The following is a 26149-nucleotide window of genomic DNA, read 5'->3' as shown; positions in this document are numbered from 1 at the left end:
CAAACGTATTTTAAGTGAATGTGAATGGTGACTACCTTATCTACTACCTATTTCATGACTACAACTCGCATGCTAGGACTGATGGTTTCCATGTGAAAAACACTAGTAAAACAACTTTTCTATGTATTTCTTTTCTATTTACAGCTCCGACACAAAATTATAAGACAGCTAAGCAGAAATTCAATTATTTGTCTTTTATTGAAGACTTTTTTAGAAAAACACACAGCACCCAAGTAGACAGCAGACCAACTCACAAAGGCTCAGGAAGTCACATCCTCGCCTGTGAGCTCACACTGCTGACCACTAAGGTGGGAGACCATTCACTGGTCCTGGTCCTACAGAGCTCTGTAGTTCTCTATAGGACAGAGACCATTCACTGGTCCTGGTCCTACAGAGCTCAGTAGGCCCCTATAGGACACCGACCATTATCGGGTCCAGGTCATACAGAGTTCCTCTTGGGTTTGACGATGCGGTGGAGGTCTTGGTTATGGCTTTGCCCACACGGGAAAAGCAGCTCCAGATGGGGCTACGTTTCTTTGGTGGTGTCAACAGCGTTTCCTTGAAAATCTTGCCAATATACCCTTCACGCATCCTCATCATAGCCAGCACGCAGTCTGCATCGCCACAGTTCTTGAGCAAGGTCTTGTAGATGGCTTTGTCGAGGTCGTCAACTATCTATGGGGTGAGTTCAACATCTAACCCTTTGATTTCGGCCCATATCTCTTCGACCAGTAGTGGAATGATGGTCACCTGGCTTCCACATTCAAAGTTCACCTTTGTTTTGCTGAAGGCCCGGATAACGAGCTTCTCCACAACGATCAATACAGCTGTTTTTTGGATCGATGCGTGTTTTTCCCGAGCCAGTGACAGAGCGTCCATCAGAGCCTGAGTGAACTTTTCACTGTGGAAGCCAAACTGAGTTGCCAGGCACCACCCCATCAGTCTCAGGAAACGCTGCACTTTGCCGTGTATGTAAGCGTACATGTTCTCACGTGATGGTAAAACATGCACTACCCTTGTCAGTGCTTCTGGATTGATCTCACATGACTTTGTGGTGTGATTGTAGAGGTATTCACAGAGTGCTTCTGTGAACACCAGGTCTTTGCCGCTGAAAATGTGCTGTAACCTCTCAAGCACAGCCTCATTTCCAGCTTGTTGATCATCCTCTGGCAGAATTAGATCTTCAATAGCCTTACTGAAGGACTGGATTGATTCGTCGCTTTCAACTGTGGAGCTGGGAAGAATCTATCCTTCAGCTCTTTTGCGACTGGATGTGCTAACAGTTTGGCAAACTGTTTGGCCAAAAAGATCTTTATCTTGGCCGGCACTTCTTTCCAGAGCTGTTGGACCCGTTTTTCAGATTCTGGCCTGGTACTTGCAGCATCTTTCTCAACCAGTTCATCGACTGACTTTGCGATGTCCTTTGCAAAACTTTCAGTCTCTCTGTCGGTGTCGGATTGCAGCAGCTCACGCTCAGAGACCTCCATGATATCCAGAAAAGGTCTTTTCCAATCAGTTGTTGGACGATGCTGGTTGGTGTGGTCGAGTTGTCCTCTGACCTTCTTGAGAACGTTTCCTTGGTTTCCACAGATCCGTCCTGATATTGATGTCCTGATCGACGAGGTGTCAACACAGCTCTTATCTTGGCCATGAATGCTTTAAAGCTGCAGGAGACGTGATGGACCATTTTGGTGAGTTTGTCAGAGCTGTTGCCCGATTTGTTGTCCGATGAGCTGTTGACCCTTTCTGCGACGTCTTCAGCAATCAAGTCGGTCAAGATTTTTGTGCCCTCACAGTTGACTTGGACGTTTACCTTCAGGACCACAGCAAGAACCCGATGGAGCGTATCGCCCAGACTGTACCGGACAACCTCAGACGTGATGGCATTCACGTCGTCAGTCTCCGAAATGCATTTCGTCACTAAGGCGATGATGTCCTGGACTAGTTTCACCGACAGAATTTCTGTGCCGGAATCAGGTTCCCCTCGTTTCAGCAGAGCCTGCTGTTGCACTGTTAAACTTCCTAAGAAGGTTTTGAACAGTGGACGAACATCCTGCTCTCTGATCTCTGGTGTTGTCTGTGAACTTCTTGTATAGGTGGCCATTGCAAATGAATGATTATCTTCAATGTCTTGACTAGAAGCGTTGTTGTACATGTGAACTCTTCGAGCAAACTGTCAGAAATGGGATTTTTGGTTAATTCTCTCCTCAGAGGAATGTCCGCTAAACTCTGCCCAACAGCGGCTGGCAACGGTTGCTAGGCAACGGCGGCATCCTCTGGCAGCTTGTGGTGACTTACCAACACGAGAGATAAAAGTACAGTAACAGTTTGATCATCTTGTTTTATCCTGTTTATGGCAAAACAGCTGAATGAAAATACGGAATGTTCGGTCGCCAAACTCGGTTAAAAAACTACGGTAGTTAAATCAGGCTTGCTCCTGTTTCGCTGTTGTTGTGGGAGAAGACGAGCGACGTGGAGACGGTTGAAGAAGTTAAAACTGAACCGGAATAAGTGATGTATTGTGTATTCAGTGTCGCCGAGTTGACAACTGGACTCTGCCGATCCTCAGACAACTAACCCGCATCTCTCTCTAGGTATGGAAAGTAGGTCAGAGCTAACGAAACCTTAAATTGACTGTTTTCTGGATGGAGTTTGGTGTTGGGCGTTTTCACGCAGAGAACAGACCAGAGTAATAGTTTCTCAAAGACAGCCAGGTAATAATAATATATACGTGTACAGAGTATGAAAGACGACGGTAAAGTAGATTTATTTGTCCTCATTGCAACATCACACATTCAATAACGCATTGAGCACATAAAGAAGATCAGGGGTCAAAGTCCCAAAAAACCCAATGACGACACGAGGCAGAGGAGGAGTTACCCGGCCCGGAGGAAGCCCGGGGCCCACGTCTGGAGCCAGGCCCAGACGGAGGGCCCGTCAACGAGCGTCTGGTGGCCGGGCTTGCCACGGAGCCCGGCCGGGGATACCCCGAAAAAGGAACGTGGCACCCCCCTCCTCTCCATCCTGTGGGCTCACCACCTGCGGGAAGAACCGCTTGGGTCGGGTGCGCTGCCACATGGGTGGCAGTGAAGGCCAGGGACCTCGACGGACTGGACCCGGGCGGCAGAGGCTGGCTCTGGGGACGTGGAACGTCACCTCTCTGTGGGGGAAGGAGCCGGAGCTTGTGCGGGAGGTGGAGCGCTACCAGTTGGATCTGGTAGGGCTTACCTCTACGCACAGCCTCGGTTCTGGAACCGTACTCTTGGATAGGGGTTGGACTCTATTCTTCTCTGGAGTTGCCCATGGTGTGAGGCGCCGGGCGGGTGTGGGGATACTCACAAATCCCCGGCTGAGTGCCGCTACGTTGGAGTTTACCCCGGTGGACGAGAGGGTCGCCTCCCTACGCCTTCGGGTTATGGGGGGGAAAACTCTGACTGTTGTTTGTGCGTATGCACCAAACAGCAGTTCGGAGTATTCGGCCTTCTTGGAGACCCTGAATGGAGTCCTGTATGGGGCTCCAGTAGGGGACTCCATAGTTCTCCTGGGAGACTTCAACGCGCACGTGGGCAACGATGGAGACACCTGGAGTGGCGTGATTGGGAGGAACGGCCTCCCTGATCTAAACCCGAGTGGTCGTTTGTTGTTGGACTTCTGTGCTAGTCATGGATTGTCCATAACGAACACCATGTTCGAACATAAGGATGCTCATAAGTGTACGTGGTACCAGAGCACCCTAGGCCGAAGGTCGATGATCGATTTTGTAATCGTATCATCTGATCTGAGGCCGCATGTTTTGGACACTCGGGTGAAGAGAGGGGCGGAGCTGTCAACTGATCACCATCTGGTGGTGAGTTGGGTCAGAGGGTGGGGGAAGACTCTGGACAGACCTGGTAAGCCCAAACGCGTAGTGAGGGTGAACTGGGAACGTCTGGAGGAGGCCCCTGTCCGAGAGATCTTCAACTCACACCTCCGGCGGAGCTTTTCTGGCATCCCTGTGGAGGTTGGGGGCATTGAACCCGAGTGGACGATGTTCAAAGCTTCCATTGCTGAAGCTGCGGCGGTGAGCTGTGGTTTTAAGGTCTTAGGTGCCTCAAGGGGCGGCAACCCTCGAACACCGTGGTGGACGCCGGTGGTCAGGGAAGCCGTCCGACTGAAGAAGGAGGCCTTCCGGGATATGTTATCTCGGAGGTCTCCGGAGGCAGTTGCAGGGTACCGACGGGCCCGAAGAGCAGCAGCCACTGCCGTGACGGAGGCAAAGCAGCGGGTGTGGGAGGAGTTCGGAGCAGCCATGGAGAAGGACTTTCGGTCGGCACCAAAGTGCTTCTGGAAAACCATCCGGCACCTTAGGAGGGGGAAACGGGGAACCATCCAAGCTGTGTACAGTAAGGATGGGACACTGTTGACCTCAACTGAGGAGGTAATCGGGCGGTGGAAGGAGCACTTTGAGGAACTTCTGAATCCGACCAATACGCCCCTCTATGGTAGAGGCAGAGCTGGAAGCTGATGGGGGACCATCATCAATTACCCTGGTGGAAGTCACTGAGGTAGTCAAACAACTCCACAGTGGCAAAGCCCAGGGGGTTGATGAGATCCGCCCAGAAATGCTGAAGGCTCTGGGTGGGGAGGGGCTGTCTTGGATGACACGTCTCTTCAACACCGCGTGGAAGTCGGTGACAGTGCCTAAGGAGTGGCAGACCGGGGTGGTGGTTCCCCTTTTCAAAAAGGGGGACCAGAGAGTGTGTGCCAATTACAGGGGTATCACACTGCTCAGCCTCCCTGGTAAAGTCTACTCCAAGGTGCTGGAAAGGAGGGTTCGGCCGATAGTCGAACCTCAGATCGAAGAGGAACAATGCGGATTCCGTCCTGGCCGTGGAACAACGGACCAGCTTTTCACTCTCGCAAGGATCCTGGAGGGGGCCTGGGAGTATGCCCATCCAGTCTACATGTGTTTTGTGGACTTGGAGAAGGCATATGACCGGGTCCCCCGGGAGATACTGTGGGGGGTGCTGCGGGAGTATGGGGTGAGGGGGGCACTTCTCAGGGCCATCCAATCCCTGTACGCCCAAAGCGAGAGCTGTGTTCGGATCCTCGGCAATAAGTCGGACTCGTTTCCGGTGGGGGTTGGCCTCCGCCAGGGCTGCGCTTTGTCACCAATCCTGTTCGTGATATTCATGGACAGGATATCGAGGCGTAGTCGGGTGGAGGAGGGTTTGCAGATCGGTGTGCTGAGGATCTCATCGCTGCTTTTTGCAGATGATGTGGTCCTGTTGGCATCATCGGTCTGCGACCTCCAGCACTCACTGGATCGGTTCGCAGCCGAGTGTGACGCAGTCGGGATGAGAATCAGCACCTCTAAATCTGAGGCCATGGTTCTCAGCAGGAAACCGGTGGTTTGCCTACTCCGGGTAGGGAATGAGTCCTTACCCCAAGTGAAGGAGTTTAAGTATCTCGGGGTCTTGTTCGCGAGTGAGGGGACGATGGAACGTGAGATTGGTCGGAGAATCGGAGCAGCAGGGGCGGTATTGCATTCGCTTTACCGCACCGTTGTGACGAAAAGAGAGCTGAGCCGGAAGGCAAAGCTCTCGATCTACCGTTCAATCTTTGTTCCTACTCTCACCTATGGTCATGAGGGTTGGGTCATGACCGAAAGAACGAGGTCGCGGGTGCAAGCGGCCGAAATGGGTTTCCTCAGGAGGGTGGCTGGCGTCTCCCTTAGAGATAGGGTAAGAAGCTCAGTCATCCGTGAGGGACTCGGAGTAGAGTCCTTGCTCCTTTGCGTCGAAAGGAGCCAGTTGAGGTGGTTCGGGCATCTAGCACGGATGCCTCCTGGGCGCCTCCCTTGGGAGGTGTTCCAGGCACGACCAGCTGGGAGGAGACCACGGGGAAGACCCAGGACTAGATGGAGAGATTATATCTCTACTCTGGCCTGGGAACGCCTCGGGATCCCCCAGTCAGAGCTGGTTAATGTGGCCCGGGAAAGGGAAGTTTGGGGTCCCCTGCTGGAGCTGTTGCCCCCGCGACCCGATCCCGGATAAGCGGTTGAAGATGGATGGATGGAGGGGTCAAAGTCAGCTGCTGCACCTCCACTGATAAGATATAATTTAATGCTGATGGAGCATCACCATATATACAGTGACCATAGTAGTAGGGCATGGGTCAGCAACCTTTACTATCAAAAGAGACATTTTAGGCAAAAAATAAAAATAAATCTGTCTGGAGCCGCAAAACATTTGAGCATTGTGATGAAGGTAACACAGTTTATAGTCTAAGTATATAGTATATAAGCCTAATGCAGTGAGGGCCAAAGAGCAAATGTACTATGGAGTATTAGGGCCACATTGAGGGAAAAAACATCTGAGATTTACAGAATAAAGTCATAACTTTACGAGAAAAAAAGTAAATAACGTAAAATTGCTACTTTATAATATTATGACTTTATTCTCGTAATATTACGACTTTATTCTAAATCTCAGATTATTTTTTTTCCCTAAATGTGGCCCTAATACTCCGTCGTACCGTCGTACCATAGACCTACAACGATGACAAATAAAATTTAAAATGTAAACAAAAAAACAGTTATTCATTTCCACAAATTTTATTAAAAATTCACAGGGAGCCACTGGAGAGGAGCTAAATAATTTAGGATTGGAATTAGGGTTAAATTCAGGGTTTAGGTCATGTCCTGAAGTCACAGCAGAGCATCCACTAAGTTTCCCTCTGGTGTCCCTTTAGGGATCATACACTGTTGGTTTATGTGACGTTCCTGTTTGTGTAACAAAGAGGAGCGTTTGATTTATTCTGCTGTGTCTTTCAGTCTTCTGAAGCCGAGTGGACGAAGTTTGTCTCTGCTCGTCTGCTGAGACAAAAACATGCCCTCGCTGTCTGACGCTCCCATCACTCAGTTCATCAACTGCAGAATATTGCGAGACCACTGGCTGCAGAGGTACAACACACACACACACACGCACACACACACACACACACACACACACACACACACACACACTAGCTCATACACATTGTTTCAGTGGTGGAGGAAGTATTCAGGTCCTTCAGTAAAAGTACTAATACCACACTGTGAAAATACTCCACTACAAGTCAAAGTCCTGCATTCAAAACCTTACTGTAGTAAAAGTATTATCAGTTAAATGTAGTTAAAGTACTTGAAGTGAAAGTATGCATAGTGCAGTAAAATATACTTATAGTACTTAAAGTAAAAGTGTGCTTTGTGCAGTAAAATGTACTCAAAGTACTTAAGGTAAAAGTATGCATTGCACAGTAAAATATTCTTAAAATACTTTAAGTAAATGTATGCATAGTGCAGTAAAAGATACTTAAAGTACTTACAGTAAAAGTATGCAGGTACTTGTACTTTACTTGAGTATTTTCTTCTCATGCCACTTTACACTTTTACTCCACTACATTTCAGAGAGAAATATTGTATAATATTGTACTTTTCACTGCACTACGTTTATCTGACAGCTTTAGTTACTTTACAGATCAAGATTTTTGAAGACAAAACATACGAACATGTACAAGTACAGCTGAAACCCTTATCCTATTAATCAATTAGTCCATTAATCAGTTAGTCCATTAAACAATTAATGGATTGATAGAAAATTTATGTGAAACAATTTTGATGGTTGAAGTAATTTTTCATGTAATAATGTTAATATATTAGTACTAATGTTGAAGTTTGGACTGTAGTATTAGTATGTTTACTTTAACCGAGTATTTTTACAGTGTGGTATTAGTACTTGTACTGTAACAGGGTATTTTTACGGTGTGGTATTAGTACTTGTACTGTAACAGGGTATTTTTACGGTGTGGTATTAGTACTTGTACTGTAACAGGGTATTTTTACGGTGTGGTATTAGTACTTGTACTGTAACAGGGTATTTTTACGGTGTGGTATTAGTACTTGTACTGGAAAGACACAAATTTCATATTTTTTTCGGGATGGTCGGCACGAAATCATTTCGTAATTCCACGTAATCGTGAACCAGGAAGTATAAAGAGCTGGAAGATGTATTAAAATCATTGACCAGCGCAGCTGATATTGAAATCACCCGAACCTCCCCTGGAAACATACTGTAGATCCTGTCCAAACGGGGCTTCAAATGTCCTTAAAAAGGCCACCGTAGAGAGGATAAACCTTTTATATATAAATAAAAACTTGACCTTTCCTCAAGACTTCTACATTTATGAGTAGCAAACTTGTCTTTCCATATTTCATCCATTCAGAAGTGTTTTTTTGTTTTTTTTAGTGAAACGAGCATTAGGACCGCTGGTCTGACTGCGCTGATAGCCAGTACTTTGATTTTCTTTCATTTCTTTAATTTAAGTATCTTTAAATCAAGTAGTTTGAGGTGTTTTATTACCATGCATCTAGATACTTTACGGTTTATTTTAATCACATGTTACATTGTGATTGATGTAATTTACAGGGGAAACATTTTGGTATTAAACTACATAAATCAACTTTCAGTAAATGTTACTGTAACATGATTGTTCCTCTTCTAAGCAATAACATCGACTTTTGTTATATCATCTGTTGTTTGGTTGGATTTCTGTTGTTTTATAGTAGAGTTTTTATTACAGTTCATATATACTCTACAAGTCATATATAATGTGCCACGTTTAACAATTTTTGGAACATGTTAAGGCCCTCAAAAATGCAATTCATTTGAGAGAAGAAAAATAATTCCTACAGTTTCAGTAGGGCCTTCGCTGGCCTGACGTTGTCGGTGCTCGGGCCCTAATAATGACATTTTTTTTAAAGTTTAGTTGAAGTGCCTTGTGAAGATGGCGTGGGTCCCCTCCATGCATGACCAGATTATCGGCCCCATGGCCAAAAAATTGCTATTGGTCTTGGTATTGCTCAACAGCGAGCAAAGCTTTTGGATTTGCATTAATACATTTTTAATCACAAATTTCTTTCGCTTGCAATAAAACATTATTTGGTTGCATGTCGATAGTTTTGCTCTCAAACCTATCCTGTTTGCTTGCATGATAAAGACACAGAAGTAACTCCATGCAGAATCACTGCAGTGATATATATATCATCGGATATATTATCAGATTATTATTACTATAACATGTAAGCAACGTTGTAATGGTGCAGCACGTCATGGTGGCCCTAACACTAACTTCTTTATACTGTTGTATAATTTAATCTTTAACAATCATTTCATAAACTCATCATAGTTTGTCTTTGCAAAATCTTAATCTATAGTAGAGTATAAAGTATATGTGGTAAATAATTTGCTCATGTTTGTGCATATAGTTTAGTAACAAATGTGTAAGAACCATATTACCAACACCATCTGACATGCAGTGAGGCTGCACATTTTGGGGCCCACTTCGCCAAGTTGCCTGTATCCACACATACACACACATGCATACACATAACACAAAACACACAAAAAGTAGGTCACATGAACACATTTATTTGTCTTGCATATTGGTAACTGAATCAAAAAGTCCCTATCATTCACTATGTATGTTACAAGATAATGAAACTGACTAATCATCACACAGGCTACTGTTAAACAAACAAAGTAGATGAGGGTGGAAGAGTGGAACATTAAAGAACAATAAAAGAAGGGAGAGGTGAAGAAGCAGGTTTTTAAGAGTCTGGTTTGGATGATTGTATCTAACTGTACAAAACCCGACATCAACAAAATACAAATGGAGATTTTGTGACATTTCTCAGATGACTGTGATGAGTTTGAGGTTGTCCAAAGGAAAGCCAAAGCAGTGTTCATGTGGTCCCTGATCCGCACAGAGACACTTCTGATCAAAACAAAACATGTCATGAACATGCGGAAGAATTTTGGAAGCTTGTTATTTTCAGTGGTTTTGTGAATGGACAATGGGCCATACCTTCACAATGTCAAAAATATTCTCCGTTATCATAAGAAGGGATTTCCAGTGAGATCAAGCTGTGGCTCAGTAAAGCTCTTATCTAATCAACTGCCTTGACCAGCCTGCTTGGGGATATTGGCTAACAGAAAGAAACAGTGTGCATACATTTAGAAATTAGCGCTCCCCAACACTTCCACTCACAAGATCTATAAAAAAGGAGTCTTTTTTTTTTTTTTTTTTTTTATCTCACACTGCATCTCTACTAGAAGCTACTGTAAAGAAGTAAATGTGGTTGTCACATATCCGTATCCGTTCTTACTCTCGCCACGTCAAATACTGTTATAAAACATTTTCCCAGGATGTTTTTTAAAGTGAAGAGGCGACACACTGAACTGCAGGCTGCAGAGTGTGTTAACCTCTGTGACCACCAGCAGCCCTCGTCTCATGTCATGTTGCTTTTTCATACGTCAGTGGACTAATTTGCCTAATCTCCACAGGTCTTTAGACCACGGTGGAAACAAAGCCAACAGCGGGGGCACTGACCAAGTACCGGTATTTGACGCATTGAGGAGTGAGAACGGGTTGCCTATTGTGATCATTTTCCACATGCTGAGGGGTGGCAACCGTCTTGGTTGTGGTTAACCAACACCTTTTAAATGTCACATTTAGTACAGTGCTGCAGTTGGAAATATACAGTATATAGTACTGCTGCAGCACCAAATTGATCCAAGCTGAAGTCACTACTGAACATAATTGAAGCCTCTACTTTCCACAAAAAAGTTTCATTAGCTGAAAAAAAAAACGACATTGTGGCACAGTGAGGTTAGAACAGTAAGCTATGTTGCATGAGAACTAGATGACTGACTGGAGTTGATTAGAGAACACAAAGCTTTGCGTATTTGCATATCAACATATCCACTAAACAGAGATAAACGAGAGAAAATCAGGACAAAAACAAAAAAATTGTACAGGTTTTTTTCCCCACCTTCTCATAAATTGTCTATTTATGAAAAGGCACCCATTTTTTTTAAATATACTGAGATGTTAACACACAGCTCCAAGTTCACCTTATAAAAATGCAATGAATTAGTTTCAACTGCAAACAAAAATATGACATCTTCATCTAGAAAGTATACTTAGAATTCATTTTTCACATTGTGACTGGTCCCATCACTACACACTCACTCTGCACTGTGTGAGTTATCCACAATTAAATGTGCGTTTGAGCGTGTCAGCATGCATTCAAATGAATGCACAGCTGATCTAATACAAATATGTCCATTAAATAAGATTACACAGAGTGCTAAAGAGGCATCAGGTTCTTCCATTCAAGTGCCTTAAGAACGCCTGTAGAGGGCACTCTTATACTACCTTCACAATACAACCAGCAGCCGTGCAAAAAAAACAAGCTGCACAGACACACTCCCTCTCTTGATACCCCCCCAGTCATCATACATGAACAAGCGCTGGGAAGAGCAGTACAAACTGTGTGGAATCACATGAATTCAGGGGCCACCTCCTTCAGTGGGCTTCAAAGGTGTAGCCTTTGCAGGACTTAAGGGCAGTAGGTTGAACCTGAACCTCCTCCCTCAAAGGATAGTGTATTTGTGTATTACCACTTGGTCTTGCATCGGTAGTTTTGTCCATCTTTCATATTGGTTACGATAACATACCAAGTTAACTGCTGAGATCTGGGAGCATGGCGACATTGCTACAACAAAGTCCAACAAGTCGAGAAAACACAGTCAGATGATCAGACGGGTTTAAAACAAACCAACAGTTTATCCAGAGCATCTAAGCCACTTTATTTGGAGGTAAAACTAAAAGCGAAATTATGCTGATAATCCTTTATTGTATAGGAGAACTGTGTGCACACAAAGGGTTCAGTATGCTTGGAAGAAAGTTAGTTTGTACAACAGAAGTGTTTAGAAGGCAGGGGGGGAAACCTGCCTGCCTCCCTGATCACTCTCCAAGAACTCTTTTTTTCTCCGGTCTTTATAATCTTGATGAAATTAATAGCACCACTTTCAGGCGGTCTCTCCTCCGGCTGTCAAGGTGTTGCACTCAAAGCCTGAGGGAGAAGTTTAAACTGTTGTCACACCTCCACAAACCTGGTCAATCACTGTGGAAGTGATCGGTGAGTTGGCGGTTTGGGAAAGTTACAAGAATGGTTGGATTCAGCCTCCTCCCCGAGAAGCATACTGAAGGCCTAAAACCGAAATTATACTTTCCGCATCCACAAGGGTCCGCGTGCCGAAAATCGGCATCGGAAGGTGTACCCATAGACTCTGTCTGGAAGTATACTTCCAATTTGTTGTGACTACACAAACTTGTCCGGACTTTTCCGCGCCGCCACTACGCTACCAGTGGTAGCATAACGATCTACTGCACATGTGTGGACTCCAGAAAGGAGTATAAACAGAAGTAATACGCGGCCATGGTGCCCGCAACTCTCCGTGTACACGTCCGATTGGGAGTAAAACCAAGGCTTACAGGTAGGTATAGTGATGGATCCTTGGGTGATCTTTCCACATTTTGTCTTCGTTTTCTCTTCCAAATAAGTTTGACTGCTCATGTTGGTCGGTTTCCAACCAGTCTGATAGTCTGACTGCTCATGTTTCTTGACCCGTTGGTCTTCTTTTTATTGATGTCACCGTGTTCCCAGATCTCAACAATTAAATTGGTGTGCATATAGTGATATTATTAGTGATAGAAAGAAGTTGTATTAAACCGGAATTACTCTTTAATAAAACAGTAGTCTCATAGAGACTAAAACAGATTGTGTTTGGGCGCTCTTCGTCAACTTCCTGAATTCAGGAGGGCAGCCTGAACACACCATTAAACAAGTGGCCGGTCAATGTTTTGATAAAGGATGGGAAAAGACGGTCAGCCATATTTGGAGGTTCCTTTGGAATGGTTCAAGCCACGTCGGCCTGCTATGACACATTCAGTACAGCAATGCATGACACTGAAGGAGGAGCCCCTGAGCTGGTACACAGGCAGTGTGAGATCACCCACACAGGAGCGATCAGTGAACTTGTACACTGTCCTTATATCTGATCATTTCACCTGTCTCCTTGTGAGTATTTTGTTTCCTTAGCTGTTTCTTTTCTTTTTTTAAGGACTTCTCTTATTCTAGAAGTGTGTGTCTAGCAGTAAATACAATAGCCTTTGCATCCCTAGTCTATTCCCTTTTCACCTTCAAGACCCTATTTCAGGTATTATAGAAAAAGGAGAGACAAAAATTCAAAACCAAAAAGAGAAACATACATAAAACTGAACATACACGGTCAGTGTTTAGGGATACAGCGGATGTCCTCCTGCACTGTATACAATGTTATGTGTGTCCAATGAAGTGATAAAGAGTGCTGTGTTTGATCTGGGTACCATTACAATAGCGTAATACCTAGATTGAGAGAATGATGGGTAAGCAAGACCCACCATACAGAATGAAGACTCATCATTTTTTCAAGTCTTGTAAAAGATCAATTTTGCTTAGATAATTGTAAAAAAATATTACTTCCCTCCACCTCCTGTCTTTCCTTGGTGTTATTAGTCCATCATAAGAAATAGGCCTAAATAGCAAGCAATAGGAAACTGTTGAGCTGTACACAAAAACTCTCTGAGGATAGTCGTAAATACTCTCATTTACACAAGGCTTCGTTTATGCTCACGTCTGAGCCCTAAAAGATTTATCAGTTGCTCTGCAGCATATCAGTCTGATCTACAAAGAATAAGTAAATAATACTGATATGAGACAGTGTCTTTCAGATAGTACCCAGACAGTGGGCATGTGCTTCTGACTTCCCTCAATGTAATAATAATAATAACAGCACCGCAGAGATGTCTGTTTCTGGATGGCAGTACTTTACAGTACTACTTTACAGTAGTAAAGAGATGAGACTCCAAAAGTCTTGTGGGGTATGACAAGTGCATCACCCCAGAAAAACTATAACAACTGTCATGTGTGTTTCCATATTGTCTTTGTCAACAGGTGCACTACCCACACCAGGTAATAGTTGTTCCAGTTTATTCTGGGTAGTTGCCGTCATCCATCCCGTCAACCTTTTCATCAACCCATCCATTTGGCATCCCCGTCTGTGAACTTTTCTCCGGTTCACATGGGCGTTTCACAGGGTGGTGACGCACTTCCATCCCGAACAATGTGATTTTCTCGTTTCTCCCTACTCTGTTCTGCTCCATCCCTTCCTTCTTCTTCTTCCTCCCCTCCTTCCATAGTTGCTAGCTCCTGGGTGCAGTTGAGCGGGCTGGCTTTAGACTGCAGTGGGCTAGCGCTGCTGCCTGAGCCGACAGCAGACCTTTCCATGTGATTCTTCTCCTGGTGGCTTAAGCCTGTGAGCTGCCCTTCACCCTCTAAGCTCCTGGCTGCTGAACCCTCACCTCCCCCCTGGGAGTTGCTTGGACTGACAGATTGCTGGGCCGGAGACAGAGATTGCAGGATTGCCAGCGGAGACTTAACTTCATGGGTTACAGAGCTAGGAGAGGGAGAGAACCTGGAAACCATTTCGTCGGAAAGCAGCTGAGCAAGCTTGGCTGATCCAGTGGATGCCGAGGTTGCTACAGGTGTCATCACCGCCATAAGCACGTCGTCTTGGGATCCAATGAAGTCAAGCTTGTGGGCTCTTGTCTTTTTAGGGCTGCTATAATCTTGCAAGGAGCTGGAGATGCTGTCATAGGTCATTCCAGAGCTTTCGACACTTTCCATATCCATATCTCCAGTCCCACCTTTGGGGGTGGACACAAACTCATACAAACCCTCTTTAATAATGGCCATTGGCTGGATGCTGTCAGGGCCTTTGCTCACCTCAATAGTGCTGATCTGAGTTAGATCCAAGGGAGGGGGGATGCGCGGGTTTCTAGCACTAGTGTTATCCCCTTCAGCGCTGGGGAGCAGAGAGCTTCTTTCCCCTCTTTCCACTAAAAGTTCATCAGCCACATTGGAGAATTTCCTGGCAACTTCAGGCGGAGTTTGTCGGGCTTGAGTGGAAGTCAATGCTTTCATCTCCATCTGCTCCTCTTTGTTTCTCTCCGGCTGCTCCTGGATGGCTGCCGTCTTGTTGTAAGTGTCTTCCAGTTGCTTTACGTTGAGTTTTTGAGGGGCAGTTTGAGACTTGACCCGTTCAGGGGAGCCTTGCTGAGCCACTTCCAGGTAATGAGAATGTTGGGACTTGACTGGGCTACCCACCTCTGCATTGGTGTACTGTTTGTGGTAGCTCCAGCGGCTGGGCGACAGGTTATTGTCCAGAGGACACTTACTGTCCTCTCTCTTTTCCACCAACACATCTGTGAGTTCCATACTGCGTGCAAAAGCATCCTTTAGGTTAATAGAAATAATGCTTCCACTCCGTTTCGCTCTTTCAAGAGCTTCCCTCCTCTTGATGGCCTTCTCCTGCCTCTTCTGCTCTCGGTAGAACTCAGAGAAGTTGTTGACAATGATTGGGATGGGAAGGGCAATGACCAACACACCGGCTATGCAGCAAAGTCCACCTACAATCTTGCCCAGCAGGGTTTGTGGGTAGATGTCTCCATAACCAACAGTAGTCATAGTAATGGTAGCCCACCAGAAGGAGGCAGGGATACTGGTGAATTTGGTGGCGTCCTCGTCCTTCTCAGCAAAGAACACCAAGCTAGAGAAGATCATAATGCCCATGGCTAAGAAGAGGATCAGTAGACCCAACTCATTATAGCTCCTTCGCAAAGTGAAGCCCAAAGACTGGAGTCCTGTCGAGTGCCTGGCCAGCTTCAGGATCCTCAGGATCCTCATAATTCGGAAGATCTGGACCACACGGCGCACGTTCTGGAACTGCATTACGTTCTTGTTAGACTCCGTTAGGCAGAGGGTCACATAGTAAGGCAGGATAGCCAGCAAATCAATGATGTTCAGTGGTGCTTTGATGAAATCCCACTTGTTGGGTGCTGAGAGCAGACGTAGTATGTACTCCATGGTGAACCAGGCAATGCAGACAGCTTCCACGTGGGCTAGACTGGGGTTGTCATTGAACTGTCCAAATTCATCTACCACCTGGAGCTCCGGTAGGGTGTTTAGGGACAACGAGATGGTGGAAATGATGATGAACAGGATGGAGATCGTAGCCAGGACCTGCAAGACAAAGAAAAGATTGTGGGTTACTGTATTAGCTGAGCATATTTTTAGTTCCATACAGTACATATCCACATATCTGTACATAGACAAACAAAAGCATGCAGAGCTTGCTTGGTCAAATCCGGTGTGCCAATATGGGATGCAACATGTTAGTCCTGTAATTGTTTTTAGCCACCCTAGCTGCATAGCTGTAGGGACGGCAATGTCAGCCAGTCTGTCCACCACTTTGGTTCAGATTGAAATGTCTCCACAACTGTTGAATCGTGTTCCCAAGAGGATGAGTCCTGAGGACTTCGGGGATCCCTTGACTTTTCAAGTAAAATGTCATCACAATTATTGAACGGCTTGCTATACAATTTGGTACAGTTGTTCCCCACAGGATGAAAAGAAAGGACTTTAGTAATCCCATAACTTATCATCCAGTGCCATAATTAAGTTGAAATATCAATTTGTCCCATACTTTGGTTTATGACCAAAAAGCTCACAAACTAATACCATTCTCATCAGCCTCACCTGTACTTTGTGTACAGTGCTAATTAGCAATTATTAGCATGCTAATGTAAAACGAAACATCAGCATGTTAATCATTAAGGGATGTTAGCTTGCTGACATCAGCATTTAGCTCAAACCCCCTGTGTTCTGCCAGATTTCAGTGACACCTAGTAGCCCAATCAGAGCCTCAAACCCACCCAATTTCCATAGAAGTGGATTCTTACTATATGCCTCTGGTCTTCTGTTTTATCTTTATAATTAGGTGAACCAAAATGCGCTAATAAAAAATGATCTACACCCAGTCGTTTAGACTTAGTCTGTCTAAAACCAGATGTAAGCTTTTACAAGTGTTTTTTTATGACAGAGTTGGTGGATAATAATTTGAAAAGGAAAATGTTTCAGCCTATTTGTATTACAGGTAAGATAAATTTACACATACTACATTTTGGATTGACAAAATAGTACAAAATGTAGCTCAAATTATCAAAAGCCACCCCAAACATTTTTGCCTGCCCAATCAAATAGAAAGTACCCCACTTTGGTGGAAAACCACCCAATCTAGCAACACTGCTAACAACACTGCTGGCATAGCTGTACACTTTAAATATTTTTGGGAACCTTTTGCATTGCACCCCAATGTTTTTTTTCAAGTCCACAGGGGGCCTTTGTACATACTTTGGGATGTGGCTGTTTGATTTATTTAGCATCTCTATTTCATCATTACTATGTTTTGAACCAAAACTAAAAGACAGTCACATCAAGTGTGTCATATATGTTACATTAGCAATACATATTTTAAACAAGATAGGATTTGGATCCTTGTAGTGTTTATTTATTGTCCTTTTTTCTTGCAAACCTGCAAAGCCAGTAGAGGTGAGGTGCTACTAAAGTATGGTGCTAACTCTATTGCATTGTCTCCTATAGGACAATGATGTGGATCGTTCAAACGGGGACTTCTGACCAGGAATCATTGGCGCTGCCCCCCCAACCTCAACCTTCATGGCTGCTTTCGTGTCACACTAATCAGCTCAAAACAATCTTCAGAATTGACATGACAAACGCATAAATAAGACTAAAACTATAAAGCCCCACTAGTGGCTCCTAGTAGCTGCAGTGTTCATTTCATTCCACTACACAAATATGTTAGACTCAATCAACAACATACTGATGCTTTAGCTCTTCTTAGAGCCTCAACAGTGAGGCAAAAAAGTTTGTTCTGAGGGCACTGAGGAAGGGTTGGCAAAGGTCATTTTTTATCCAGTATTCATAAGATGATTTAGCTCTGAAAGCTGTGTCATGTTATGCATAGTGACAGTCGCCCCTCTAACCATCTTCTCCTCATGACCTCTGATTGCAAAACGAGTCTAACGAAGAACACACTGGCTGCAAACCTCACACTCATTTGGCAAGATTCTCATGAAAACTATTTTCCTTTGTTAGAGCTGTACTTGCTCTACCACACGTTGTTCAGAGCAGGCTTTCATACAAATGGTTTTATGTGAAAAGAACAAGACCAACAAAGTCACAATTGGTGCCGCACATCCTCGTAAAGCTAATGACCATTAAAAGAAGAGCCATTTTCTCTCTGGTGGATTTCTCTCTAGGGGCGCATTCACAAAACATCCTATGGCTAAAAGTAGCTCTTAATTGGCCGAGGAAGGACAAACTCCTAAAAATAAGGGCCGTGTCAGTCCTAACTCTAAGACTCCTAAGTTTCTGGTCTTAAAAAGCCTCCTAACTCTGAGAAAAGTTAGAGGCAGTCTAGAGGTCTCCCGTATTTTGATGACCACCATTTGATAAGGGTTCAATCAGCTCACCAACAAATCAAAAAATCAACATGACATCATCAGAGTTATCTCACCATTTACAAGCCTACGTTACAAACTAGAGCTGTGGAGTTTAAACGATGTGACCAGACTGTTACCAGGCAGAGGTTTTAATGAAAGACTCTATCAAGTTGCATTATGGGAAGTGTGGGTGGCATTTTTGGGAATTTAATTAAAAATCGTGTTTTTTGGACCTTTTTTTATTTTTTTTATCTCCCTCCTGTGAGTCCCCCGTCTTAATGAAAGTACAATACTAAATCCCTGGAATATCTATTCAAAATATGCAATCAACCACTGTTGGTCATTTTGAATTTTGAATAAGACTTTCTTGAACTCTTTCTTTCTGTGAGGTCAGTATCCCCTTCTCTTGCTGCTTCTTGTGTGTCAACTGAGCCGAAACAGCCTCTTTTACTAATTGGTTAAATTTTCCCCACAATGCACTAGAAAGATTTGGTCACCATGGGCCAGCAGACATTCAAGCAAAAATATTAAACATTTGCTGAGTAAAATGTAAAAGACGGAGTTATAGTTTTTACCCCTACATATTTAAAGCTGCAGTTGGTAACTTTTATAAAAAAAAAATAACTATCATATTTGCTCAAACTGTCACTATATCCTGACAGTAGTACAGGAGACAGATAATCTGTGGAAATATCATGTTCCTCTGCCTCCTTTTACTGCTCCTAATAGCATTTGCAAGGTTCTACCACGCCCGAAGGAAAACAACCAATCAGAGCCAGGGAGTCTCTAACGCAGCTGTCAATCGCTCTCTGTGAAGCTCGTGAATTCCAATCAAACGGTCAAACTAGGCAGCGCTGATCAAATGTGAATCAATATTCTGTTACTGTAATGCCTATTTCTCTCCTCAGATGTTTTCAGAAACATCTTGTAGTGTACTGTTTAGCTGTAAAATGAGAAAGTTTGCTCCGGTAAGATGGTGGCCGGTTCACAAACATTCTCATTTACTGTTAACATTACACTAAAATATGTTTCTGACAACATTTGAGGAGAAAAATAGGCATTACAGTAACAGAATATTGATTGATATTTGATCAGCGCTGCCTAGTTTGACCATTTGGTCGGAATTAGTGAGTGATTGACAGCTGCGTTAGAGACTCCTCGGCTCCGATTGTTTTTTTTTTTTATTTTCCTTTGGGCGTGGTGGAATCTTGCAAATGCCGTTAGGAGCACTAGGAGGAGGCAGAGGAACATGATTTTTTTCACAGATTATCTGTCTCATGTACTACTGTCAGAATATAGTGACAGTTTGAACAAATATGACAAAAAGTTGTTTTTATAAAACTGTAGCTTTTAGCTTCACAGGTGATTTATGAACCTTTGAGACAGTTTTTTCCTCCAACCCATATTCATTCCTGCTCCCGGCTGATTAGAAGTCACAGCAGTCCTACTGTACTTGTCACAGGACGGCTCACCTAGAAAAATGGACTTAGGGGATTCAACACCACTCCCTTATACCTGTTAAAAAAAAAATAAACTTGAATGTCCTAGTGGAGTGAGGTAGCTGAAGCATGTGCGCTCTGAGTCTTCTCTCTGCAGCCCTTGCTAAGACATTTCAGGATAATTGTAATAGGATTGTGTTGCTATCTATAGAAAGGATAGAGAGAGGTTAGAAGTGTTTACTCATTATTTCCTCCCCCAAGAGGAAGAATCAAGCAATAGGTGGACACACCCGAGAAAAGGGTTATACCAAAATAGAATATAATGAACAAAGGTCAGACAAAAAAAAAGAAAGTATATGTCAAAAGAGCCTGATAATGAGTGACAGGAAACACTGAGAGATGCTGTTTCTAAGTGAACCGAGACGGTTGTGCATCATGCTCTGTGCATGTGTGCTGGTGAGTTGATTACAATGGTGAGTGATTGCATCAGGAATTTAAAGATACACTCCTTGATTTTGTGAGAATGTCCGATTGAGTGCTTATACAAATGATGTTAGAAATGTAGTCTGAACTACAAGAAACAAGTATAAGCAATAAAATGAGCTTAAATAAGGCTGTTTTTAAGACGAGATAATATGTTTGGAGATTCAAGACAATTACCTAAACAGGGTTTTTCATAGGTGGTATACCATCTTGACCCTCCTAGAGGGTCCGAGGTCATGATAGTCTGCTCCCCCAGCAGAAAATGTTGTTCATTTTAAAAGTTAAATGCATCAATCTGGTGCACTTTGAGAGCAACATTAAGAGGCTAGAACTATTAAAATATCTTGTAAACGATTTTGTGCTCTAGCAATGGTGAACTATAGCCTGCTCAAGTACTGTACTTAAATACAATTTTGAGTTACTTGAGTATTTCCATTTTATGTAACTTTATAGCCCACTTCTACTTCACTACATCTCAGAGGGAAATATTGTAATTTTTCACTTCACAATATTAGTTTCTAGCTTTGTACAGATTCAGATTCTTTATACTAAATATAAACCAACTAATAAACTATGGTGTATTATTAAGTAGTATATTATTATTAAGCATATAAAGTAGTTAGAGCTGGAGGCCGCATAATTTTCTACAGATAAAAACCCCTACCTAAAGATGTAATAAGTAACAGAAATACCATATGGGTTGTCTGTCTCATATTTAATGTAAAACTCTCCCAAGTAACAAGTTAGATAATTGTAGTTAAGCAATATTAATAATAATAATCTGTGCATTTTCTGCTATCTAGAAACTATTCTGTGCTAAAAAGAAACTAAACTATCTGTGTTCATGTTTTCCATGCTGTGTATGCTGCAGCATACAGCACCCTCTTTGTCCTTTGGATTGGCCTGGTTTAGAGTGTATGGAAGGCAAATACCTGGACAAATATATAATGTTATCATACATTATTAAACCTGTAACAACAATACACTTTGTAGTGAAGTGCTCTGTTACTCAATGGGTATAAGTGTATGGAGGCTTGAGTGTCAGCCTGATCGGGCATCAAATACTGACACTAGGTCATTGCCCCTTGACGTCTTGATACCGACGCACCGAGGTCACTGAGGCACATGACGTTATGTCCGTAGCTTAAAGGTAGGGTTGGTAATGCTGAGAAACTAGCAATAGTACACTAGATTTTTTGGAGTAACCAACACTTTTCCAATGAAAGTATCTAGCAGCACTAGCTCCTAAGTCCATAAGTACCTAAATCTAGAGAGAAAGTCGCCAAGTCGGCAACACTGACAGTCCGTCGCTTCAGGCCTCTCTTCAAAGACACTCTCCAAAAATTATCATTATGAACATAAACAACAAACATGAGCTTGTAGAAGACTGCGGTGATGTGCAATGAGTGCACAGATAGAGTGCACACAGGTGGACAGGCAAGTTGTCCGTCCATTCATCTCATTCCGCCCCAATAAAGTGATTATTATTAATCATTAATTATTATTATTAATGTTAATTACAGTCCTGCGACAGCCACAGATACCGTTTAAAAAAATAAATAAATTGTGCATTTGATTCATTGATTGCTGTCGGGATGTAATGAGAATTTCAACAAATATAACAAAATATGTATTTGAACAACACTACCAACCCTAGCTTCAAGTTTGGTATGAGACATACTTATTTTAATTCAAACCATGATCTTTTTTTCAAACCATAACCAAGTATCTTTGTTGCCTAAACCTAACCGCGGACGTTTCACAACGTTAACCACATTACGTTTACCACATTACGTTTACCACATTACGTTAATTGTGACCGTTTCACAACGTTACGTTAACTGTGTTATGTTAACTGTGTTACGTTAACTGTGACCGTTTCATAACATTAACCACATCATGTTAACCACGTTACGTTAACCGTGGCCGTTTCACAAGGTTAACCATTTACGTTAACTGCAACCGTTTCACAAGGTTGTAATTAAAGACAGTATGTAATTATGATCAATTAATAAACATTAAAAAATTAAAAATAAAGATAATTATATGTACCAATTGATTGTTGTACATCTTTATTCTGTCTTTAGATGATAAAGTGTAATAATAATTATTATTATTATAGATATAACATATCAATATAATACAAAATAAATATGTGAAATTAGGGCTGTCAAAGTTAACGCGCTAACGCGTTAAAGCAAATTTGTTTTAACGCAACTAATTTCTTTAACGCATTAACGCAACTTGCGGTTAGATATTGGTATCATATGAAACTAGAAAACCTAAAGAGCCCAAACTCACGTTACATTTTGGTGAGGAAAAACTGGCATGGCCATTTTCAAAGGGGTCCCTTGACCTCTAACCTCCAGATATGTGGATGAAAATGGGTTCTATGGGTACCCACGAGTCTCCCCTTTACAGACATGCCCACTTTATGATAATCACATGCAGTTTGGGGCAAGTCATAGTCAAGTCAGCACAGTGACACACTGACAGCTGTTGTTGCCTGTTGGGCTGCAGTTTGCCATGTTATGATTGGAGCATATTCTTTATGCTAAATGCAGTACCTGTGAGGGTTTCTGGACAATATTTGTCATTGTTTTGTGTTGTTAATTGATTTCCAATAATAAATATATACATACATTTGCATAAACCAGCATATTTGCCCACTCGTATTAAATACTTGACAAATCTCCCTTTAAGGTACATTAGGATCACTTTAATGTTAAGAGTGTACACTTCACTTACATTTCAAAATTTAATAAAATGAGATCTAGGACCAATTCAAATATGAATCACTTAACAGCAGAATAAGGAAATAGAATAACCTAATCTGTTTAATGGTAATAAGTTTAATATCTGTTTATTTTTTCTTACACTTTTTAACTTACTTATTAAACTGTGATTAGATAGAATGAGTCAGCACAAGTAGCTAATTTCTTTAATAAATGTACCTTTATTTGATTTAAAGTTAAAGGATTTAAATGTTCAGTTAAAAAAGGGAAAACATTTATTCACATCATTAATCTTTCTGTCTGCACTTTTTTATTCTTCTATGACAACTGTGCCTGACACTTAAGAGAGAGAGTTGCTGTGAAATCGTGATGGAAGGATTGTCTCGGCAGTTTCCGGTCGTTAGACCGTCTGGCCTATCAGAGTCATGTATGTCAAAGGACACAGCGCATTACAGCATTACACAGTGTACAGTATCTCTGCTGCTTCATAATCCTCATTCAGACTGAGCGACTTTGTTTCAGACAAAAAAAAAGACAACACAAACAGACTGCAACACAAACAAGAAAAAGAAAACAGAGAAACAAAGAGAAAAAGAAGAGAGCAGATAGATAGAAAACGACAGAGAGAGACCGGAAGACGGGACAAAGGGCAGGTGTATCAAAGTGTGTCCACACTGCAGCGTCTTAATGGCTTAATGGCTGCCAAATGCTGTGACCTTGGCACCCACAGGGCAGATCTAAAGCAGTACCAGGAACACACAAGCTGCTTTAGAAGCTGCGCAGTGGAGGAAGAATTAATGGAGGCTCCACATTTAAGACTCCGCTGCTCAATTACTATTTGAGTTTGCATCCCAGTGAGTCACTAACAAAGTAGTGGAACACATGTAGTCACAGTGGAACAGTTCTTCAAATAGAGATAGAGAAAGCTGAGGAAAGTTAATGTCAATGACGCTGCGTGGCTTCCTCTCACTGTTTTGTGATTAGGATGAAAATCTACTCTGGACTTCTTAATGACCTTTGATCCTCGACAGGATACATTGAATGACAGGATACCCATGAGATGTAATCTATATTCATGACCTCCAGAAGATGACCCCTAATGTTTTTCTGACCCAAAGGAAATTATCTGGTTTAAATATGGGCTGTCAATCAATTAGATTGTTTAATCACGATTAGTCACATGACTATCGTGATAAATCTCAAATTAATCACACATTTTGTATCTGTTCAAAATATACCTTAAAAGGAGATTTGTCAAGTATTTAATACTCTTATCAACATGGGAGTAGACAAATATCATGCTTAATGCAAATGTATGTATATATTTATTATTATAAATCAGTTAACAACCCAAAACAATGACAGATATTAACCCTCACAAGTACTACATTTAGCATAAAAAAAACATGCTGAAATCATAACATGGCAAACTGCAGCCCAACAGGCAACAACAGCTATCAGTGTGTCAGTGTGCTGACTTGACTATGACTTGCCAGGCGTTAAAACAGATTTATGTTAACGTTATTATCGCGTTAACTTTGACAACCTTCGTTATAATCTGCTTATAGCACTATATAATCATAGTTCAAATTTAGCGTAAGTTTGGAGCGTTATTTAGCCTCCGTCTTGGTTGGTACCAATGGATTCATTAGGTTTTTCTAGTTTCATATGATACCAGTATCTTCACTCTAGCTTTCAAACTGAACCCGCTACAATCTAAAACATGTAAGTCGCGTTAATGTGTTAATGCGTAAATGTGTAATTAGTTACGCCACCTAATTTTGGACCTTTGTGAATGATATAAAATTGGCTCGGAGCCCGAAAAGTTGCAGCAGTTCCAGCTGCAACCAAAAAAATATCCGAGTTCACGAGTTGCAACGTGTTTGTTAACGTTGTCAGAAATAGCGGAGGCCATGGAAGTAAATTTTTCGGTGTATAATAAGTTAATATATTGTCATTTTAGTCGTATATTGTAATTCTTCATAATTTTATAATATGTCTGAGGAAAATGTTGATATTCCCAACTGCCTCATCTTTTTCCTCTGTCATTATGTCTTTGGATATCCTGCGTTATGTGACTTGCTTGCTAGCTTGCTAAACTGTTAGCCTCTCTGCCTTCTAGATGCTAGTTTATGATAAACACAAACGCATAGTTCAGTATAATAGAATGCTGATATAAAGGCATCTTATATACATATACATCTCTAAATGATATCTATATCTATATCTCTATGTCTCGCTATGCATGGCCGTGATTGTTCAAGGTCACGACATGTTAAAAATTGAAAGGATACATTGTCTTAGGAGTATGACTGTGTTCAGTTAATGGCATCTGAAAGGTCAGGGGGTCAACACAAAATTCCTCTGGGGACCATAAATATCAACAGAAAGTTGTTGACATACAGTAATCTGAACCATAGTCATATGAATCAATGAAGTGGGGGGGCGGGGTGTCCCTGTCAGGGTCAACACAAATAAACAGTAGAGCCAGAAGATGTCAAACAGACATCAGTGAAAACACGAGATGGAAATGAAAGTATGGATGAAGTGAGTGACTGGAAAGAGAAACCAGAGCCCTGATCAATATGTGGAGGTATTTCTGGAACAACAGTGACAGGAACTGTTGGACAGCTGCAACAACATTTCATCTATAAAGCTGCTGCCTGCTTTCTCCAGGCGTATAGTTTTCATCCACTGTTACACTGAGGTTGTGCTGATATTCTCTCCATTCAAACCATTTCTTTAGTAATCCAAATGTTAGATATTTACTACAGCAGATTATTAATAGTGACTTGTGGATATTCACTGCAATGTTCAAGATACACACTGACTTTTTAGCACCCAATAGCATCAGCATTTCCCCAAATCAATCCCCCCTACACAAACACGCTATTGCAGAGATGTAGGTTTGTGTGGGGCGGCTGTGTTGCAAAAATCATGGAGCTCTCTGGAAGGGAATCTGGGGGTTTAAAGGTGCTGTGAGGGAGACCACCTACAAGGATCTGGATTTAAAGAGGAATGAAACACTGCCCTTTAGTCTTTCCACACCACCTCCTACACACATTTGAAAGTCAATCATAATGGGGTGCGGCAGGGTGGATCGGGGCTGTCAGTAGCACCCCCGGGTAGCTTGCTAACACTATGGAGAGGTGAGCCCACCTTCCACAAATTAGGGGAATATATCTTTTTTGCCCAATTATATCAGAGTACCTAGAAATCTTT

General features: G+C 42.5%; 1 protein-coding gene across 1 annotated transcript in view; it reads right to left on the bottom strand.

The window, feature by feature from the left end:
- Positions 1-11878: 11878 nt before the first annotated feature.
- LOC141777709 (potassium voltage-gated channel subfamily B member 2-like) overlaps positions 11879-26149 on the bottom strand; it is a 33281-nt gene continuing 19010 nt past the window's right edge. The window contains exon 3 of the mRNA XM_074652222.1: positions 11879-15988. Coding sequence (XP_074508323.1) covers positions 13985-15988 — 2004 coding nt within the window. The 3' untranslated portion in view covers positions 11879-13984. The remainder of the gene's footprint in view (positions 15989-26149) is intronic.

This window comes from Sebastes fasciatus, chromosome 11 (assembly GCF_043250625.1).
Source record: "Sebastes fasciatus isolate fSebFas1 chromosome 11, fSebFas1.pri, whole genome shotgun sequence".
In the NCBI taxonomy this organism is placed as follows: domain Eukaryota; kingdom Metazoa; phylum Chordata; class Actinopteri; order Perciformes; family Sebastidae; genus Sebastes; species Sebastes fasciatus.
This window is presented reverse-complemented; position numbering and strand designations above follow the sequence as displayed.